Source organism: Equus quagga, chromosome 7, assembly GCF_021613505.1.
Source record: "Equus quagga isolate Etosha38 chromosome 7, UCLA_HA_Equagga_1.0, whole genome shotgun sequence".
NCBI classification, from domain to species: domain Eukaryota; kingdom Metazoa; phylum Chordata; class Mammalia; order Perissodactyla; family Equidae; genus Equus; species Equus quagga.
In genome coordinates, this window is record NC_060273.1 from 60,530,525 (window position 1) to 60,551,127 (window position 20,603).

At 40.7% G+C, this 20,603-nt stretch overlaps 1 protein-coding gene across 1 annotated transcript in view; it reads left to right on the forward strand.

Annotated features, from left to right (window-relative positions):
- The first annotated feature begins 14,944 nt into the window (after positions 1-14,944).
- GABRB2 (gamma-aminobutyric acid type A receptor subunit beta2) overlaps positions 14,945-20,603 on the forward strand; it is a 241,907-nt gene continuing 236,248 nt past the window's right edge. The window contains exons 1-3 of the mRNA XM_046668471.1: positions 14,945-15,021; positions 15,180-15,271; positions 16,266-16,333. Coding sequence (XP_046524427.1) covers positions 14,945-15,021; positions 15,180-15,271; positions 16,266-16,333 — 237 coding nt within the window. The remainder of the gene's footprint in view (positions 15,022-15,179; positions 15,272-16,265; positions 16,334-20,603) is intronic.

The window sequence follows — 20,603 nt, forward strand, 5'->3', positions numbered from 1 at the left end:
CCAATCTAGAGTCATCACTACTCTCTGGCCCCCACTTGGCAATCTATATCTTTCTTGATTCACATTAATATTTGAGAATTTCCATAGCTTAACTGTTTGTGTTCTTGTACAGTCTTTAAGGTTACCACCTAGAGCCAGACAGACCTGAGGTGGAATCTTGAGTACGTTATTAACCAGTTGTGTGACCTGGAAAAAGTCCCGTAACTTTTCACAATCTTAGTTTCCTAATTTGAAAATTGTAGATGACAAGCCCAACCTCAGAGATGTATGTGAAGATTAGATGAAGTAAAGCACATTAAGCACTTAGAAGAGTGGCTAGCGCAATTATGTACTTAGGCAATCAGTCAATAATGGCAGTGTAAAACACACACACACGCAGAAAGAGACAGAGAAAAACCTGATTTAATAGTATTGCAGATCCAAATATTGCTAGAAAATGGCAATATTAGCAAATTCTGACCTGGGCATAATATGGAATGCATCATCCACTTTACCTACATGAGGAAAAGAGTTAAATTACAGTTATAATAGCCAAAGCCAGGTTATTTCAGCTGAGTTCACATGCTGTGATTGTGATCGTCAAAACATTGTAAGTGACAAAATATTTACTAAGAAAGAAAAGAAAATAGAAAAAAAACCTGACGTCAAGGAATTTATATTAGCTATCCCTGCTCCTTCGTGATCTAAATCCTACCTATCATTTAAGGAAGATAAATTGAAAAATGCCTCTCCATCCTCTCCCCCTCGGGATGTTTCCTTCTTCCTTAACTTACATCAGTATATACACTTGTTCCTTTCAAATGAGTCTTCACCCCAGTGGAAAAGGATACACAAATATATTGTGAGGGAATTTATGTCAAAGGGTTCTAAAACCAAAGAAAAACACCAAAAAAACCCAAAACAGGTTGTGTTGACGCACTGTAACACTGTGGATTGTCGAAAGTAAAATTGTCTACCCTTGGCTTTGTCATTCATCATGTTGCCTAAGCAGAACTGCAGTCTCAGAGGAAGTGGGAAAGGGATGAGAAGTGAAAAGTGGCATAAAATGATCAGTTCCGCTCCACTGACACAGGATGCTGGTGTGCTGAGGACCAAGTCAAGCATCTTAGTTGTGAATTTGTTTGTGAACGTGTCTGTGATTTGCACCATGAGGAAAAAAGAAGAGAACATGAAACCACATTTTAGAACTGCATGTGATGGTGAAAAAATAAACAGGCTATATTTTATTCTTGGTGTTATTTCCTAACAACTTTGTTGAACCTGCAGATGTCCCCCCACCTCCTCCATTCATACTTCCACGTGTTCCTGTCAATGCTAACCGTGCTACTAAAAACAAAATAAACACAACAGAGTTACTATGAGTCAGAAGGATTTAACATTCATTTTCATTATGGCCTCCCCAAATTAGGGCAGTCCAGTACTGTGGCTAAGAGTGACAGCTCTGAAGGCAGATCAGCCGAATGTGAATCTCAACCCTGCCATTACTCGCTCTGCAAACTTGGGCAAGTTACTTAACCTGACTTTGCCTCAATTTCCTCATCTGACTTAATAAATTTTGAGGATGATAACAGACTTCCTTCATAGGCTACTCAGTTTGGTAGTTGTAGTGTGAGAGTGAGCATAGACAGTATCGAAACTAATCAGTATGGCTGTGTTCCAATACAAATTTATTTATAAAACAGGGGGTAAGGCTGTATTTGGCAAGTGACCCATAGTTTTGCAACCCCTAATTTAGGTCACAGAATTTTAGATCTGGAAGGAACTTTAGAGATCACCTAGTTTGACACCCTCATTTTACATGTTAGACAACTAAGAGACAGAAAGAGGCTGTAATTTGTCCACCACCTCTCACACTCCCCTAAAAATCACCCATCTAGTGTTAAAAACAATCCCCAAACTAGTTATTGTTTTTACATAACTCATGATATCGTTCTCATCTTCAGAGTTCCAATAATGATGTCTTATTTTCCAGAAGTAAAACTTTCCCCGATTATGCATCTTAAACTTTCCACTGGTCTTAGGTTCGTTCCCCATAAGCAGACCAACAGAGAAGGCTTCATGGGAAAATGATAAGCAAGTAGGGGAACTAAGATAGCGGAGAGGGGATAAATCAAACAAGGGTGAGATTTCAAGCAAAACCCATTCAGAGGATAAGTTAGAGCCTGATTCCACAAGAGAACTTTGGAGTGTAAGCTGCTTAAGAATTGTTCTATTCTCCACAAGATAATCATTGGTTAATGGGCACCCTAGGAGGCTGCAAACTCTCCAGGTGTTTCCCAGTGGTCTAAAGCTGCCTCACTCTCCGGCTTTACTTTCTTTCCTGGTAGAATGTCAATTTTAGTCAAAATAATATCTTAATGGTCTTCATTTCTCATGTCCCATTTATAATTCCCTCTCCATATAGAAGGAAGGAAGGGGGCAGCCAGCTCCTTGTATATCACATACCCCCAGCTCCCAAGAGAAAAAGCAGAACAATAAGATAAGCATTCATTTTACTGTTCAGGTTTCTTACAGTAAATTCTTAAGTGCTTTTCCACTCTAATTTTAAAAGAATATGAGATATAAGGTTTCTTCCTCAAGTCAGGTTAACCTTACACTAAGATTAAAATGATCTATGATGCCATTCCATTCCTTCCAAATACTCTTGTGCCCCTTTGAATATGGAGATGACATAAAAGACCCTCTCAAATCACTAGTGCCATTTATATGACATGAGAAGTGGTTTATTTGTTTGCTTGTTTGTTTGCTTTCCTGGTAAAGATCTTACTATATTTTCCCGGTAGTGGGTTTTTCCCCCTTCTCTACTGCTCCTTCTCCATGACTCATCTTTACTGTTTCGGCTTGTCTATGGCTGCTTTCATGCCACTGCTACATAGTTGAGTAGCCTGCAAAACCTAAAATACTTACTATCAGAAAAAGTATGCTGATTTCTAATCAAAATGATGTGGCAACTATAACATAGCTGATAAATGATCAAAGGGTGACTGGATTCCAGGGTACCCTACATCTATTTACATAATTTGAAATCCTCACCCTGATATCAAAGTTCTCCATATCTTGGCTGACTTTGCCAGCCATATATCTCTACTCTAGCCAGACACTGATTTGCTGGTGAAGAAACTTACCTCAAACTTTCCCATCACCTACTAACAATTGGAATAACATTTTACCCATCCTTCAAGGTCTATTTCAAATAGCACCTTTCAGTAAAGGCTTTCCCATTTAATTCCAAGAAGTTGTGATCTCTTTTCCCTGCATTCTCCTGGGATTATGCCCTTATTAATTGATGCCTTTCTTATGACATTAATATTCTGCTGCTTAAAGTAATCATTTATACTCTCTTCCTCATTCTCCTACAATTTAGCTTCTTGAAGGAAGGAACATTGTCTAATTCATCTCTTTGTTCCCTGAAGAACCAACCACATTTCCACATATGTAGATGTTCCGTATATTCATTGAACTGCTGAATTAGATTTTGACACCCTGTCTTAAAAATGACACTATTGTCTCATGATGTTCAGATTCATCTCACATCTCCCGGCTGCTGATCACTCACTCTAGTGACTTCTGAATCATAGATACTTAAGCCAGAATGTCCTCACTTTGGTCTAAACTATGAGAAGTTCTCTTATAGAATTTTGGCAGATTGTTCCTGTCCAAATTGTTTAATCAAAGATCCCCATATGTTTGCACACCACCTACACTACTTTTGTCAAATCCACATATCATTTGCTGTGCTATTTTACCAATATTTCCTGAAATTTACACACCTTTACCTTAAATGTATTTAAAAGAAAGGTAATATCACTACCTTTTGTGGAATTCTACTATTATTGACCATAAATGGAATACATCCATAATAATAGAGACCAATGACTTGCGTCTGAAGACTTACACCTCTCAGTTAAAATGGACAAGGAATAAGTCATAAAGGAATGTTGATGGCATCTCGGCATCAAACTGAGACTTTCTTGGTGATTTAATCAGGATGAAAAAAAGCTGAGACATATTGTGATACTACCCTATTTAAACCACCATCCATGTAATATCCAAAATCATCTCTTGAACCATCAAGGGTCTACATGCCAACTTCTGGGTAAAGTGCATGTTTGGAGCATACTAATTTCCCAAAGTACTCATTGCTGCTTGTTGGTACATCACTGTCTCCACCAGCTAAATCACTTAATTCTAAACTCCCATTAGAATAAATTATATTTAGCAAAAGAACAAATAATCCAATTAAAAATGGGCAAAGGGCCTGAATAGACATTTTTCCAAAGAAGACACATGAATGGCCAACAGGTCCATAAAAAGGTGCTCAACATAACTAATTATCAGGGAAACGCATATCAAAACCACACTGAAATATCACCTCACACCTGCTAGAAAGGCTATCATCAAAAAGACAAGAGATAACAAATGCCCTTGAGGATGTAGAGAAAGGGAACCCTTGCGAACTGTTAGTGGGACTGTCAACTGGTACAGCCACTACGGAAAACAGTACGGAGGTTCCTCAAAAAATTAAAAATAGAACCACCATATGATCCAGCCATTCCACTTCTGGGAATATATCCAAAGAAAACGAAAACACTATGCAAAAGAGATATCTGCACCTTCATATTAATAGCAGCATTATTTACAACAGACAAGACATGGAAACAACGTAAGGGTCCATCGACAATGAATACATAAAGAAGTTGTGGTATATATATACACATATATATAATTGTATATATAATATATATTATACATGTATATATGTATGCATATACATAATATATATGTGTATGTATATATGTATATACATATATATATAATTCAGCCATAAAAAGAAGGAAATCCTGCCATTTGTGCCAAGATGGATGGACCTCAAGGGCATTATTCTAAGTGAAATAAGTCAGACAGAGAAAGACTAATATTGTATAATTTCACTTATATGTGGAATCTAAACAACAACAAACTCATAGAAAAAGAGATCAGATTTGTGGTTACCAGAGATGGGGGGCTGGAGGAGGGGGAATTGGATGAAGGTGATCAAAAGGTACAAACTTCCAGTTATAAGATAAATAAGTACTAGAATGTAATGTACAACACGACAGCTATAGTTAATAATGCTGTATGGTATATTGAAAGTTGTTAAAACAGTAAATCCTAAGAGTTCTCATTACAAGGAAAAACATTGTTTTACTTTTCTATCTGTATCATTATGAGATGATGGATGTTAACTAAACTTATTGTGGTAATCATTTCAGAATACATGTAACTAAAATCATTACGCTCTACACCTCAAACTTCATACAGTGCTATATGGCAGTTATATCTCAATAAAACTGGAAAAAAATTTTAAAAAGATAAATTACATTTACAACAATAAACATTGGTAGATATTGATTTTGGAGCTGTCTGGCCTGAAAAGGACTGTCTTCATCTTATAGAGCAATATTTGTGCTCTAAGCCACCACATACCATATTCCTCGATAGGAACACTTCCACTCACAGCACTTGATCATTTATTTGAAGCTGAAAACAAATTCTTCTCCTCAGGAGCTAGAAAGAAAACGTGTCTTCATGCAATTTCTGTTATGGGAGAATTACGTTAAAACAAATGGAAGGAAATGGTGTTTATTAATACCTGCTCTTAATGTTTCCAATTAAAGAAAATCTTTACTTTGACAGAATTTGACTAGTTCTCCATTTCTCCTTTTCTGAAGAGAAGCTTTTCTTAATCACAAAACCTTTGACACTTTCAGAATACTGTGAAATGGGGATAATATTAGAACTTACCTCATAGCATTTTGTGAAAATTAATGAGGTGTAGAGAGGTTAGACTATAAGTATCAGGAAAGGTCATTTAGTGTCAACAATGACTTATGTGTCTTAGTTAAATACAAAACAAGTTACATTTTTATTATTAAGGAAAATCATATGTTAACACTAAGAAACTATCCTATCATTATTAATAGGGGAAATATTTTCTTTAAATGCTTAGACAGCAAAAAAGGTTGTGGAATTCATTCATTCAACAAATAATGATAAGGTCTTATTAAATATAAGTGGAGCTAATGCAATTATTTGACATTAACACTACAATAGTTTTACTGTAGGTCTGTTACACAAATATTTAATTATTAAGGATCCTCTATTCCTAGTCATTCTTGTTCATGATTTTATTAAATTTTTCTATTGATTCTTGCATGTAGTTACTTATATTTATTCAGTTATATCGTGACTATTTTTAAACAGTTTTCAGGGTGATAGTTTCACACATGACTATGTCAGTTGTTAAAATGTTAGTAGCAATCATCCACCCTTGACATGAATCTGATCAGATTTCCTAGACTCATGTGTTCATTCATCCATCCTTATTGGTCTCAGTTCCAAGGACATTCATGCAAGATGGCTATGGTAAGCTGGGTCCCTTTTCTAGTCATATCCAAGCCTCCATGTCACAAATTCTTTATCAAAAAGATATTATTGGTAATAACACCCATTCTACATATAGTAGACATCTATGGCTTTTCTCTGTTCAGCACATTCCTCCTGTTTCTGGTAACAGCACACTAATAATCTTTTTTGGGGTAATCATTCTTAAGCCATTCACAGTCCACATGGTTTGGATATGGTTTACCCTAGCTTCAGGACCAGGGGTGAGGACAAGCCCAGCAATCACAGCAAGTGATAGGCTGAAGGTGAAACCATGAATAAAGCCCCCACAGTGTCCTATCAAGTAGTTTTGGTGCAATTACTAAAGTTCTAATCCTTTCAGGGCTACGAAACTGGCGAAGCTGATGGTTATCTTTGGAAGAGAGCCTGAGAGTGAAGTCAATTTTCATAAAACAGAATTGGGAGATGACATAGTTTAAGCCTCTAACTCCACCTGTACTCAGAACACTCTTGACTTTTTCAGTTACATGACCTAATATCCACTTAACTTTAGCCAGTTCGAGTTTGGTTTCTGTCACTTTCAACCCCAAGAACACTGAATAATATGCTTCGAAGAATTAAATACGTAATTGTTGGCGTTCATCACAGAGTGAGAAAGCTAATAAGCAAGCACTCAATAAGTATTAGCTATGAATAATAATTACAATTATAATTTATTAATTACTGAGTGCCTCATACAAGTTAGGCAGACGCACTGAGCTTAGGGAATAACAGATATGAGAGTAAACGTCCCTTGTAGAATTAGCAAATGAAGATGTTTCCAAAGGGGATTTGAAGAAAACAAAAACTAAAACAAAAAACCAAGACACCACAATTGGCTTTAGACACATACAGGTAGGGCGAGACTAACCCTGCCTGAGGCTGGAGACAGCTGGAGGTTTTTAAGACCTTGATACACCAAGTCCTCTAACTTTTGGAGGGCCCTTGACACATAATACAAAGTATATTCAAATGTACCTTTCCCACATGAAATTTAAATTTATAATTATAATTAAATTATAGACATTGTATTATATTTTATAGACATTTATAATTATAATTAAATTATAGACATTGTATTATATTTTATAGACATTTGATTAAACATTAATTAATTTCAACACTGCAGTTTGCTTTTTTAATTTGGAGTCAATACGAACATTTTTCAGAATTACAACACTTTTTATGGGCTCTCAAAAGGCTTGTAAACCCTAGAGTTTCTAACTCAGGCATCTAGTGGATAAATAGTCTTGGAAGAGGAGCATCAGGAAAGGCCTCAGAGTAGTGTGACCCGCATTCTGGAAAACTCCATTTTTTGCACATTGGATTACTTATCTTTGGCCATTTCTCAATGGCCATCCCTAAGAAATCAGCCTGAGAGAGATTCTGACAAATTATTCCTTAGGGCCTTCAATGTCACTGCTTATGCATCAGTGTTGCTCATTTACTTATATTGATAAGGCACACCTCTCCTGCCCTTCAATTCTCAAGAAGTACTTGGTAAAAAGGACTTCTCTCCCATTCTACACTTTTCTGGCATAGGGATGTGGTGTTTCATTACTGCTGAGACTGTGTGTGAAAACAAGTTAGTATCCCCTTGGTGTCAGAACTTAGGCCATTTCCTCATGTAACAATTTTACCTCCATTTGGAGCATCAGTAATTTCATTTTGTGCTTTGAGGCACACTTTTCTGTGCTCTTGAAGATCGATTAATCTGAGGTGATGCTAAAAGGCACACTCCTTCAAAAGGTGTCCAGTAACTCCAGCTCTCAAAATTTTCTATTGGTCGTTTGATTGTTAAATCAAATCTCTGTTAGGTGCAGAGATCCTTTGTCTGGGCTAAGATTTTATTTCTGTTATATTAGCTCAGTGGGTGAGACAAGTTGAGAACTGTAGAGCAGACAAATCTACAGGACTTATATTTATAAAGTCATGTTGTTATCAGGAAGGGCCCAAGTTCTTCAATATTTTCTTATAAAATGTGTACTCCTACAGCTCGTTAATCTCTGCTTCTGTTTCCTCATATATAAAATGGGGATAATAAGAATTAACATTTCATAGACATATCGTGAGGATTAAATGCATCACTATATATAAAACATTTGGAACAGCATCTGACACATTGATATTATTATTTTGTTATTATTACTACATGTTATATTTTTAGTTATATAATTTAAATTGATTGATACGTCATCAGGCTTACTATGATCAAGAATTTTATGGAAACTCAGGTCTCATATTAGTGATACCTGCTGAAGGAGCAAGAGCCAGGACTCAGTGGGCACAGAATTCACATTTCTAATTCTGCAGAGTAAAACCCCATTAAGCCATAAACTGATAATGTGGAATTTATGGTAATGTAGGAGAAATTTTATTTTCCACTGTCTGTGAAGGCAAGTTTTGCCAAACAAATAAGTAAAAGGTATTTTTGACTAGTAATAGGGAGAAAATATTTAATAAAATTAAATTACTCTAGGAATATCCTTTAGCACATAAACATAAAGTTGCATCCATATGTTAGATATATGGAGAGGTTATTTAAAAATGGTTCTTATTTGTATATTGCAGTAGGTTCAGGAAGCCACAGAGCTGACAACACTTTATTAATAATTAGCAAGGTTGTGCTATTGTATGTACGGAGAGTAATAAACATATATTTTCTTTCTACATATTATTTCTGACTTTCACCATACTCTTTAATATCACTGAATTTCTGCACACTATTTAAAAAGACCCCAATCAATATTCAAAGCTAAGAGATCTGTTATTCATTTTAAAAAATAATAAGTACAAATGTTTGAATGATTCAGCAAAACAGGTAACCGACGTTCCATGAGAACCTCCTGCAAAATCATCATTGCTGATGCTTCACCAGCAGCAGGAGGTCAGGGAAGATGACCCGGTACCTGTGGACTCATCCCATACCTGTTCTTCAGGTGACGGGCTATGATATAGAACACCACGTGACCCCCACCGCCCACTAACTGAATTGTGTTAGTTTCTTGGGAGGAAATCAGAGTGGCAGAGGGATAGAGTGACTTACATTTTGAGTTCTACACCATGAGCATGTAATGTCTATTCAAAAATATAAAAACTTTTTAAGGATTTCATATAGTTGGCTAGTCTTTCCTTATCAGAAAATTCTCTTTCCTTGGCTTTGGTTGCACCATAGTAGGTGCAACACCCCCCATCCCCTGGCTCCCTTTGGGCCAGTCCTAATTTGACACTTCTGATGGCTGTCATAGTCCTTTACCAGAAGATTTTCTTCTAGATCCTCTAGTCTTCCTGTTCTGTTCGTCCTTCCTGCATAAGTCTCATATACTTTCATGATTTAAGCTGTTTACATCCTCAGGATCATCAAATATATACTCATTCATTAAAACATATGTATTAAGTTTCTACTACGGACACTAGCTACTGGAATACAGCAGTTGGCAAAGCAGACAAAAATCTCTGGTTCTTTGAACTTTTATTTCATGTAGGAAGATGAAATTACAATGGGTAAAATAAAATATGTTAGATACTGATACGTTCCAAAGAGAAAAATTACAGCAGAAGAAGGAAATAAAGTGTCAGGGTGGAACATGGAAATTGTGTATTGGCCCCAGTTCACCCTCAGTTCTGAGCCTCAGGTGCATATATCAAAATGTCCAGTGCACCTTGGATGGATAGCAGGTTCCTTAAGCTTATCATGACACAAACTGAATGAGTCATCCCCATCAACTTTCTTCTACCCCACCACTCAAACCAGAAATGTATGAGTCATCCTTGAATCCTTCTCCCTCATTCCCCATATCCCATCTGTCACAGTTTAGCCAGGTCTCCCATTTAACGCTAGTCACTTCTCTCCATCGTCACTGTCACTATCCTAATTCAGATCAACATCACCTCTCACCTGTATTCCTGCAATAACAGATCCCCAACAGACATTAAGTTGATTCCAGTGAGATTAAAACTCATCCTGTCAGCCCTCTACTTCAACCTATCAATGGTCCCAAATTACTCCTCCTCAGCAAGCCAACCACATCACTCTTGGAGCCTCTCTTACCCTTGTCCTCTAGTCCTACTGTTCTTCCTTCATTCTTCATTTATGCTGTCCTCTCCTGGCCCTGGGTATTCCCACATACCATTTCTTCTTCCTGGAACATTCTTTCCCCAACTCTTCATTAGCCTAACCCATCTTTCAAATCTCAACTGAAGCATCACTTCACCAGGCAAGTATTACCCAAATCCTCAAACTGAGCTACTTGCACCCGCTATGCATTCCATAATATCCAATCTTTCCCACTTGACAGTACCTGCTATATCTGTTATTTCTTCTATATTGGCTCTTTCCTACACTGGAATATAAGCTCCAAGAGGCTAAGGGCCACATCCACATTTTCAACACATCATCCCCAATGCTTGTCAAATAATGTTTGACATAGAATAGGTGCCCAATACATATTTACTGAATAACGAATGAATATTATAACAGACTAACAGCAGATGCTTAGTGACTCTCTTTACTTGCTATTTACATGCTTTATACTCAGACGTGTATGAATCATGATCTCTTAAGAGTACTTACATTTTGTCTTCTCATTGTACATCTGGGATCACGGACGATGCTCTCCAGTAACCTGACACATCTCCAGATTCCAACAGTGCCCCCCCTTGCACATTACAGCTCCAATTTTTACATTCCTAGGCAGCGTTATCAGCAAGTCACGCAGAGAGATGTCCTAGTGTTGGTTCTGCTGTACAATACAGACTCACTTTAGGTACAAATTGATCTCAGATTGTGTAACTAGTAGGAATATCTCTTTAATTATATTAGTTATAGCTAGTGGTAAAATATATCCCTGAGATGTTACCACCAAAAAGAGAAGAAACACTCTTTTGTCTTTTCTCCTTTTGATTGCTACTTGGGGCTTTAATACATTCTCTTCTTTACCTTACCTTAATTCCCTTGAAATGTCTGCTCCTCTCTTCTCAGGCCAATCTACAATAAAAATTGCACCAAATTTATGTCTACTCAGTCTTTATAGATAATGCTCTTAAACCTGGTTTGCTTTTCTGTTCATTCATTATGCCTTATTCATTAAAATTGCTAATATTTATTAATTGCATGCCCAATGCTGCACATATATCAACATCGTCCTACAACAATCAAATGAAATGGTACTATTTTTATTCTCAGTTTTATGTAAGAGGAAACTGAGGCTTAAAGAGGTTAAGTGACTTGCTCAAGTCACAAAAATACTATTTTTGAACTGGGATTTGAACCCAAAGGTCTGCCTCCAGTTCCTCTGAAACTCTTGGTTTGTGTTGTGCTATTGTTTTACTTGCTGAGATGCAAGTTACTTTTCTTTTAGCTCTTTGCCCTCCGCTCCCTTAATCTTCTGTATATGGTAGGCCGTCACTAAATACTTGTTTAACCATTCACTGGGCCATTATTATTATTATTATTACTATTATTATTGGTGGATGACAGTATTCGAGGTTTTGTTCTGCTTACTGAATTTTGTTCTTTCAACCCAAATTGAAGTGCGCCTAAGTATGGGGGCTGGCAGGGCAGAAACTGCAACGTAAATAAATAATGGTCAGAGGAAAACCCTTTGCTGAGGTGTTTTCAAGAGGAAGAAGAGAAGTTTTCTAGGGCTTAGCCGGTTGGTTACCTGAAGTTCAAACTCCTTTGGGATCCTCCGGTATAATGTTAATAATCAAACTTTTTTCCCCTTCAACATAGTTAGCTTGCGTAAAAGATTCCCATTGTGTGTGAGAGTAAAGAGAAAGAGGAAAATCAGCAATTTTCTTGGGCCTTAGGTATACATTTAGATTCCTGTAACTCTCAACGCAAGTGATTATGGATAGGAGAGTTACAGATTTCCATTCTCTCTGCGCGTGTTTCTCTTTGGACAGACTCCTATGCGTCCCGGAGCCTGCAGACCGCCCCGCTGTAGACCAGCACTATTGACGGGGCTGGGTTTCACCTGTCTCCAAGCCAGAAACGCCCTACTCGGTGAAGGCACACAGCTCTCCCTTCCTGCTCGCTTCCATCCTAGGCGAGCTTTCGGAACGCGCTCTGTGGCCTTTCCGTCTCCACACTTCCCTTGAAGCCATTCCCTTAAACTGCCTCACAAAGACCCTGGGACCTAGGGGAGGGAGGAGGGAGGTGGTCAAGAGGTAAATGGGTTAAGAGCGCAGCTTGGACCAGAACGCGGCGGAGCCCCAGGTGCTGCGGAGATCACGAGCCCCTGCTGCCTAGGGCGGTGGCGGGCGCCCCCTTACCTCCTGGGACCCGCGCAGGGGCGAGCCTGGCGCTGTGCGCGCGCCCGCCCAGGGCCCGCGGGCGCCGGGAGCTCCGCCGCAGCCGCGAGCCCGCAGCCGGCAAGGTCGGGGACGTGGGAGTCAAGGCTATCTCGTTTAGTGGTTAGGGATGCTGGCTCTGGAGCCTAATCCTGGTTCCATCTCCAGCCACCTGGGTGACCTTGAGCATGTTCCTTAGCTTCAGTGCTCCAGTTTCTAAACGCATCATATGGGAAAACTGAGGTGATAGCTAAACCTAGGACTGTTGTAGGAATGAATGAATGAAGGACTCCTGGCACGTAGTAGGCGCTCAGTGAATGGTAACAGTGATTAGGAGGAGGAGGAGTTAGAAGTTAAGCCCTGGGGTCCAGAATGTCGGTTTGAGCTCTGACTTTTCCAGTTATTCACCAAGGAGTGGGGGAAGGGGAGCGGGAGCATTTGCCCTCTCTGCCTCCTCCCGGGTCCATGATAACCTGGGGAGTACCCCGAGGGTCGTCCGCCCTGGTCTCGGGCGGCTCCAGATGGCCCCAAGCCCCGAGCCTCGCAGCACCTCCCGGCACCCGCGCGCGTTCTCTCTCCCTCGAGCCGAGGAAAGCTTTCTTCCGTGAATCGAGGATCTTCGTCCCTCTCCAACCCCCAAGCGAGCTCGCTGCTTCCTCCTGTCCCCGCGGCCGCAGCAAGCCGGCCAAGCCGCGGGCGGAGGGAAGAGGCAGCCTCGGGGTGTGCGAGTCCCTCCTGGCTCCAGAAAGCGGAGAGGGGACGAGGCGGCGCGAAGACAGCGAGAACGCGGTGTCCCCGGGTGGCCCCTGGGTCCCTTCCTCATTTTGCCATCCTTCTCGGGACCACTCTGGCTTTTCGCAGCCCGAATCACAGCCCCTGAATAGCCAGGTGTCCTTACCCACCACCCGCCCTCCCCGGTTGGGGCAGAGCAGCCTGAGGTGCCAGCTCCGCGCGGCTGGAGTGGGAGGCGAGCGCAGTCCGGCGAGGTAAGGAAGGGCGGGCGGGGGAGAGGAGGGGAGCAATGTGTCTGCACGTGTGCGCGCGTGTGCGCGTGCTCTGAGGGGGCGTGGGGGGCCCGCCAGGCGCGTCCCACCTGCCACCTGCCCTTCCTGCACCGTGTCGCCGCCCAAGCCCTCTTGCCCCCTGCACCCATGCTAGGGCGCTTGCCACCCGTATCCTCCACGCCCCCGTGTCCCATCACCCCCTCATCTAAACCCCACCCTCCCTACTAATAGTTTCCCAATGCAGAATCAGACCGAAACCTGGAGAGACAGCATTGCCTTTCTGCTCCCTCGTTCCCCACCCCCATTGCTATAAATAATCCGGACTAGCGGGTCAGGCACGTCACACCGCGAGAAACCGGGACCCCGAGGTTTTCTTCCCTGGGAATAGGGGGCAAAGGGTGAGGAGGAGAAAGAAATCGCTCGTGAGTAGTGAAGAAAAGCTTGCTCCCTGACGCCTAGAAAAGACGAGACATCATTTGATTCTTTTCTTTTTCTTTCTTCCTTTTTTATTTTTGGGTGTATTTCTTATTCTCCACCCCCCCATCCCACCCCAAATCCAACGGATTGCTCAGCACTCCTCCCATTGGTTTCTTTCCTCCCTCCCTCTTGGACTCCTGCTCCCACCATCCCCTCCCCTCCCCCGCCGCACAACCCCCACCTCCAGCACCTATCTCGCCCCAGGCAGGGGATCCTATCCGCCAAGGAAATAAAGTTCAAACTACTCTCCCCCGTCTGCTTGCTGAGACCAGAAGTGGGCTTCCAGACACCCATCTTCCGCTCGCACTCCACACCTGCTATCCCCTAAATTCCTAATCTGGTTTTGCATATTTATGAGGAGACACACACACACACACACACACAACCTACAACCTGCGAGGTGCAAAACTGCCTCCTGCAACTACCAAAACTTACCAGACGCTCTAGTTGTTTTTCTCTTAACGAAAGGACAACAAAGATTTTACCCTGGGTGCTCCTGTGGGGTGACTCTCTATATTATTGAAATATGTATATGTTATACATATATATGTTTTTCCTTTTTCCCCTTTAATTTTTTTTTTTTTTCTTAACAAGAAAATCTGCTCGGTCCCAGGCATCCGACGCTGCCCCTTTGATGTTTTGGTACGCCGTGCGCATGCGCCTCACATTAGAATTACTGCACTGGGCAGACTAAGTTGGATCTCCTCTCTTCAGTGAAACCCTCAATCCCATCAAAAACTAAAGGGATGTGGAGAGTCCGGAAAAAGGGCTACTTTGGGATTTGGTCATTCCCCTTAATAATCGCCGCTGTCTGTGCTCAGAGGTAAGTGTGCCAAGCGTTTCTCTTTTCCGTTTCTCACTTTGAAGGGTTCTGTCTGCATACCTCTGTGAGCAAGGATCTGTAGTGAGGATCAGATAGAAGCTGAAGACGCTGTGCCTGCTGCCTTACTGATGCCTGTTTATTATCTTTTCTTTCTGTAGTGTCAATGACCCTAGTAATATGTCGCTGGTTAAAGAGACGGTGGATAGACTCCTGAAAGGCTATGACATTCGTTTGAGACCAGATTTTGGAGGTAATGGGGTTGCCTTGGAAATAAGAAACAGCCCAGCTCTAGCCTAAGCTGTCTTTTGAGCTTTGTGCGCTCTGTGTCTTCCATCTCCCTCATTGTGGGTGCATGTGGTGTACTGAATGTGTCTCTGTGTTACCAGATTGAGAAAGTGACCCAAACTTGAGCTGCTTTGTTACTATCCAGCACTTCCATGCTCTTTCAGTGAGACCCTCTTAGCGTGAATTGGTGGCCGCTGTCCTTCAGCTTCACTGTTTAAATCCTTTGCCTCATTGTCTTTGCTTCATTGAGACACAAACCTCTTAAGTTTAGTTAATGATGTGTCCAGAGAACCCGGCTTACTGAAGGCCATTGTGAACATTTTTGAGGACAAGATGTGCAGACAATTGGTTGAGAAGTGGCATTAACCCTTTGTGCCCTCCTACTTTGGAAGAGTTCTGGCCATGGTTTAGAGTGGCTGGTGTCAGGTTATTATCCAGTCCTGGAAGCCCCACTGCATGGGCTGGTGGGGGAGGGGCCGGGGTCTTGGAGGATAATGAGGGTAGGAGGGAAAAGGGCCAGGGACTTCGCTCGCTGCAGGCTTAGATACGCTGCTATGCCCGTTTAATTTTGCTTCAGACTCTAAGAAAGCTCAAAGAGTTAAAATCTGCACACAGAAGGGGGCGGTGGGAAAGAATGAGGAGGCGGGGGTTTCAGTATAATATGTAAGATTCCCTTGGGATAGAACCATTCCTGTGCTTTTATAAGTTCTACGTATTGGAGACATCTACATAGGTAGGTGGGTGGAATCTCTCACTCATCCGGACACGTGTGTGCATGTTCAATAGAGCATTTCCCAGAGGAGTGCCTGCCACCCTTTTTAAAAAGGAGCAGGGAATTGAAGAATTTGAGGATGAGCAGTGAGGAGGGGTTTGGGGCAGTGTCCCATGCCTGGAGAGAACTCTTGCTAAGAATGAATGAAGTTCTGAGAAATCACGTGGCTGGCCATCTTGGTTTGCAGGTCCCCCAGTGGCTGTGGGAATGAACATTGACATCGCCAGCATTGATATGGTTTCTGAAGTCAATATGGTGAGTATTGAGGTTTATGGCTGTGTCTCCACAGACCTTCATTTGGCCGCAGGGAGGAGAAAGGAGCCAGGCTGTGGGGGTGGGGTGTGCGTGAGTGTGTGTATGCAGTGGGGGTGAGGGCAGGGAATTTTGCTTTGGAACCCACTGTGTTTTGAGGTTTCAGAGCTGGTTTTTCTCTGGTCTGTAAGGATTTTTCCAACCTTGTTCAGCTACTTGGGACTTGGCATAGAGCTAATAAAATGCAGCACACTTTCACATGCAAAATGCAGCCACAGGCAGGAGATCCCTTGCAGAAAGCACATTTCCTAAGGTTCAGGGGTAAACTGGGTTCATCAAGTGATTTTCTGGGTTTGGGGTGGGGTTAGGGGAAGTGGGGAGGGTTTTGATTTGACATTTCACAGAGAATATAACCTACAAACAAACTAAACTGTAGCCCAGAAACTGAATAAATGGGCTTGGGATACTGTCGTCCACTTGTTGCTTTCAGAGATGGTCTCTTTATAGCTGATGGCAAAAACCGCCACCCCCCACCCCGCCAATTGTTCCCAGCCTCTTTTATCCCCTCCTGCCCACTAAAATAAATAAAATAAAAATTGGCCACCCTGTTTTCCAAAGGCAGACTCAGACCCATGTGTCATCTGCGGTCACTTCTCCACTGTCATTCACCGTATGTCCTATGCTTGTACAGTTTATGGGCAGCAGCACTCCTTCGTGTCTTCCTCCTTGGACTTGGGGTAAGTCCTAAGGGAAAAAGGCACGGTGTTCCCGAGTGGGGAACACTTGTGGGGGGTTTGCTTCATGCAGGAGCGCCCCCTGCTGCCCATGCTGGGGCACTGCAGACATACAAGACAATGGCAAGTGTCCCAGATACCCCCCCTTACTTGGGCCATTTCTCCAGTGACTTTTCTACCCTGTGTTTTTGATGTTTTTCCCTTTGGAAAAGTCCCTTTAGAAAGGCACAGCTGAATGTAAGATGCCAGTGTTACTTTCAATCCTGATAGCACACAGCACCTTTAATGATTGTGTTGTGGCATGGTTGTGCCTAGAAATGTGACCCACTCTTAAAGCAGAGGGCGTAGTGTGTAAGGTTTTATGCAAAACTTCTAAGCCAGCCATGAGGACTTGAAAGTTAGGACATTTATTGATTAACTCAAGAGAGCCGAAGAGCTCGGGGGTGGACATGCTCTCAACATTACACAATTTTCACATCCCAAGAATTCAAATAAAAAGGAAGCTCAAATAACCAGCTTAGTTCCTATACACTGTCCAGAGATAGGTGATAATCCTGAGATATCACAAGATTATGAAATGTCTTATGACTACCCCAGGAAATATTGAACTGTTTCAGTATGTTTTAGTGGCATATATTTTCCAATATTCTAATTATTGGGAAAGATTTATCATATAGAATATAAACATAGACAAAAGACAATATTGGATGATTTAGGCTCACAGATTCCCCATACAATATGAAAATCCCCTGTGTGTGTAGAGAATATTTATTTCTTGGGAAAATATTTAATTTCTCAGATATGTGAATATTCACTTTTATGGTATTTTAGAGGTCTTTCATCAGTTTCTATTTTGAGTTTTACCATAAAAATAAAAAATTTCCTATTGTGGATACCTCCTAAGTCCCAAGTAGTTAAATCTAAGTTGTGTTGCTGAAAACTAAGGAATATAGAAATCAGGTGTGGTTCTGTGTATCATACATGGGGTTGAATTAGACTCCTCTCTTTTGCATTTTGATTTATTTATGCTCGTTTCTACTCCAAAGTTTTATCTTAGCACTTCCCTCTTTAGAGCATCACAAACTTTTTTGGGTGGCAAAAATTAAGAAATATTTAGAACCCGAAGAGACAATGATGAGATGATTAGAAGTTGCTGCAATGGGTTAAAGAACTTAGATGTATTATTTCCCAAAATTGTTTAGAGTAGTAGAAGCTTGTGAGTTTTTTCTCCTTCTTAAGTTTTGTGCATTTTTTACCTGCATGTAGCATTTTGGAGAGGTATCTTAGCTGGACACAATGCCAAGACCTGCTAGTCAAAATATAGATCCAGCTAAGGCGAGGTGTCATCTGTTAGAGCTATTTACTGTTGTTGAAAAATCATGGGATGTTGAAAGTGCAAAAACAAATGTCAGGTTGTAAATAGGACAGTATTGCAGCATTAATGATTAGAACCTAGTGTTAAAAATTCCAGGGCAGATTCCTTTCTTAGCCTACTGCTAACACACATGGACTTGTCCAGGCACATTTCTACTTGTTGAAAAATTAACACTTATTTCAGCTAGCAATCATAGTGACTTTAATCCTTCAAAGATAAATTTTGTGATGTATGTTATTATTTTTTGAAAGATCGTTTTTGATTTGGTTATTTGATTTGAAGCAACAGATGGGAAATTTCATCACTGATGTCTAAATAAAATAAGATGTTTATGGCATATTGCTCCCTGTATACAGGTCTAAAAGAGCTAGAATTTTTTGATTAGATTCAGTTCTGAAAGAATGGTTGATTGATTATTTAAGTGAAACTTCAAAATTCATTGATACATGTGTTTCTTCTTCATTATCCTTTGTGGTCTGCGGCCTCTGGTTATTGCAACTTTCTTTTTATTATAGCAAATCTTCTTTTGAAGAATGCCAGACACCAGACCATTAAAGTTGTCCTCGAATTATTTGCACTGAAAGGAAAGAGGCTCATGTCAATGTGGTGTTCCTGGTAACTGACAATGATAGAAAGACCCTGAAGTGAGTCAGAATTCTTGAATACTAGTTCCGATTCTGCTGCTTAGTCATCCTGAGGGAATTCACAGCCAGACTGGGTTCAATTTCCTCACCTGTTAAAGAGGAAGATTAGTCCCGTTTTACCTATCTCAGGTGACTACTGGAATTAATAAAATGACACATGTGAAAGCATCGGTGTCCTATGAACATAGCTTGATGTAGAAGAGTGAATATCAAGAGAGCCTGTGTCCCCTCCAGCTACTGCCCTGAGTGTACTTGGGTCAGTAATGTACATTACTGGGTCTCAGTTTCCTTATGTTTGAAATGAAAGAGGACATATTAAGTTGATTTCCAACTCATAGTTACACGTCTCTGGTTTGGTTTATTATAACAGTTCTGTTGGGTACAAAGAAATTCCAGGAAAACATGGAAATCCAGTATCCATGTAAGGAAAAGGCAGAAATCCAAAATGGCGTGCAGTTGTGAGTTCTTGCTCAGGAAGGTGGTGATGGTCTCTGGGCTGTGTGATTCAGGTGACTGTCGGCCCAAGGAAGATCTTTGGAAGAACGTGATCTCAATTAGAATGTTCCTGAGCAGGAAGCTTAGCTTTAGAATGAAATATTTTTAGATGTCTTGGTTAAATTGGCAGGAATCTTTTTTGTTAAGATTCTTTGATGAAAAGTGCATTTTAAGATCCAAAATTGGCTTTGAGGATTATGAACTGAAATAGCTCTCTCTTCATTTAAAGCAAATTCTTCTCCATCTTGAAACAACGCATTTGCCAACCAAAGAGTGAAGCAATATTTTACTTTTGAGGAAAGAGTTCTAGTAAACACATAACAAATTACCTTTTTATGGAATGGCGAATGGAGAAAAGTGCTGCCTTTTTTTTTTTTTTTAACAGATGTTTTCTTGCATCACCAGCTGCACAGTTTAAAATTCAGTTCAACACAAATCCTTATTTAGTGGTTACTATGATTCGGCCATGTGCTAGGCCTTGTGGACAGAGAAGTGAACAAGATCAACTTGTCTGTCCCCTGACCTCATGAAACTTAGTATCTAGGTATTCACTATTTTCATTTCTACTGAAGGTTCCTACTGTACTTATGCTTAGCATGTCTTACCTTTTCCCTAAAACTTTTTCTGAGCAGCCAATTGAGTACCTAGTGGTCTGTATCTCCCATGGGTTCTTTTGTCACGTGTTGATTTCACCATTCATTTGTTATTTGTTATTTCAAGTCACCTTATGTGTTACATATTTATTCTGCCTTCCTAATTCATGTTTATAAAATCATATGGACAATGTTATAGTATCTCTCCCCATGTTGTTTGCCTCTATATGCAATATTTGGTTGAGTGTTTGACTCCTGGCAAATGCCACAAATATTGAGTGAACTGTTTGTTTCCATAGCAGTAATTTGTTATTATTCACTAGACACTATACCATATATGTGGAGAAATAGAGCATAGAATCATAGGCCTCAAATTCAAGGCATTCACTGTTTAAATCAGCCAATGCAGAAAGAATCACATTGTAGGATCCT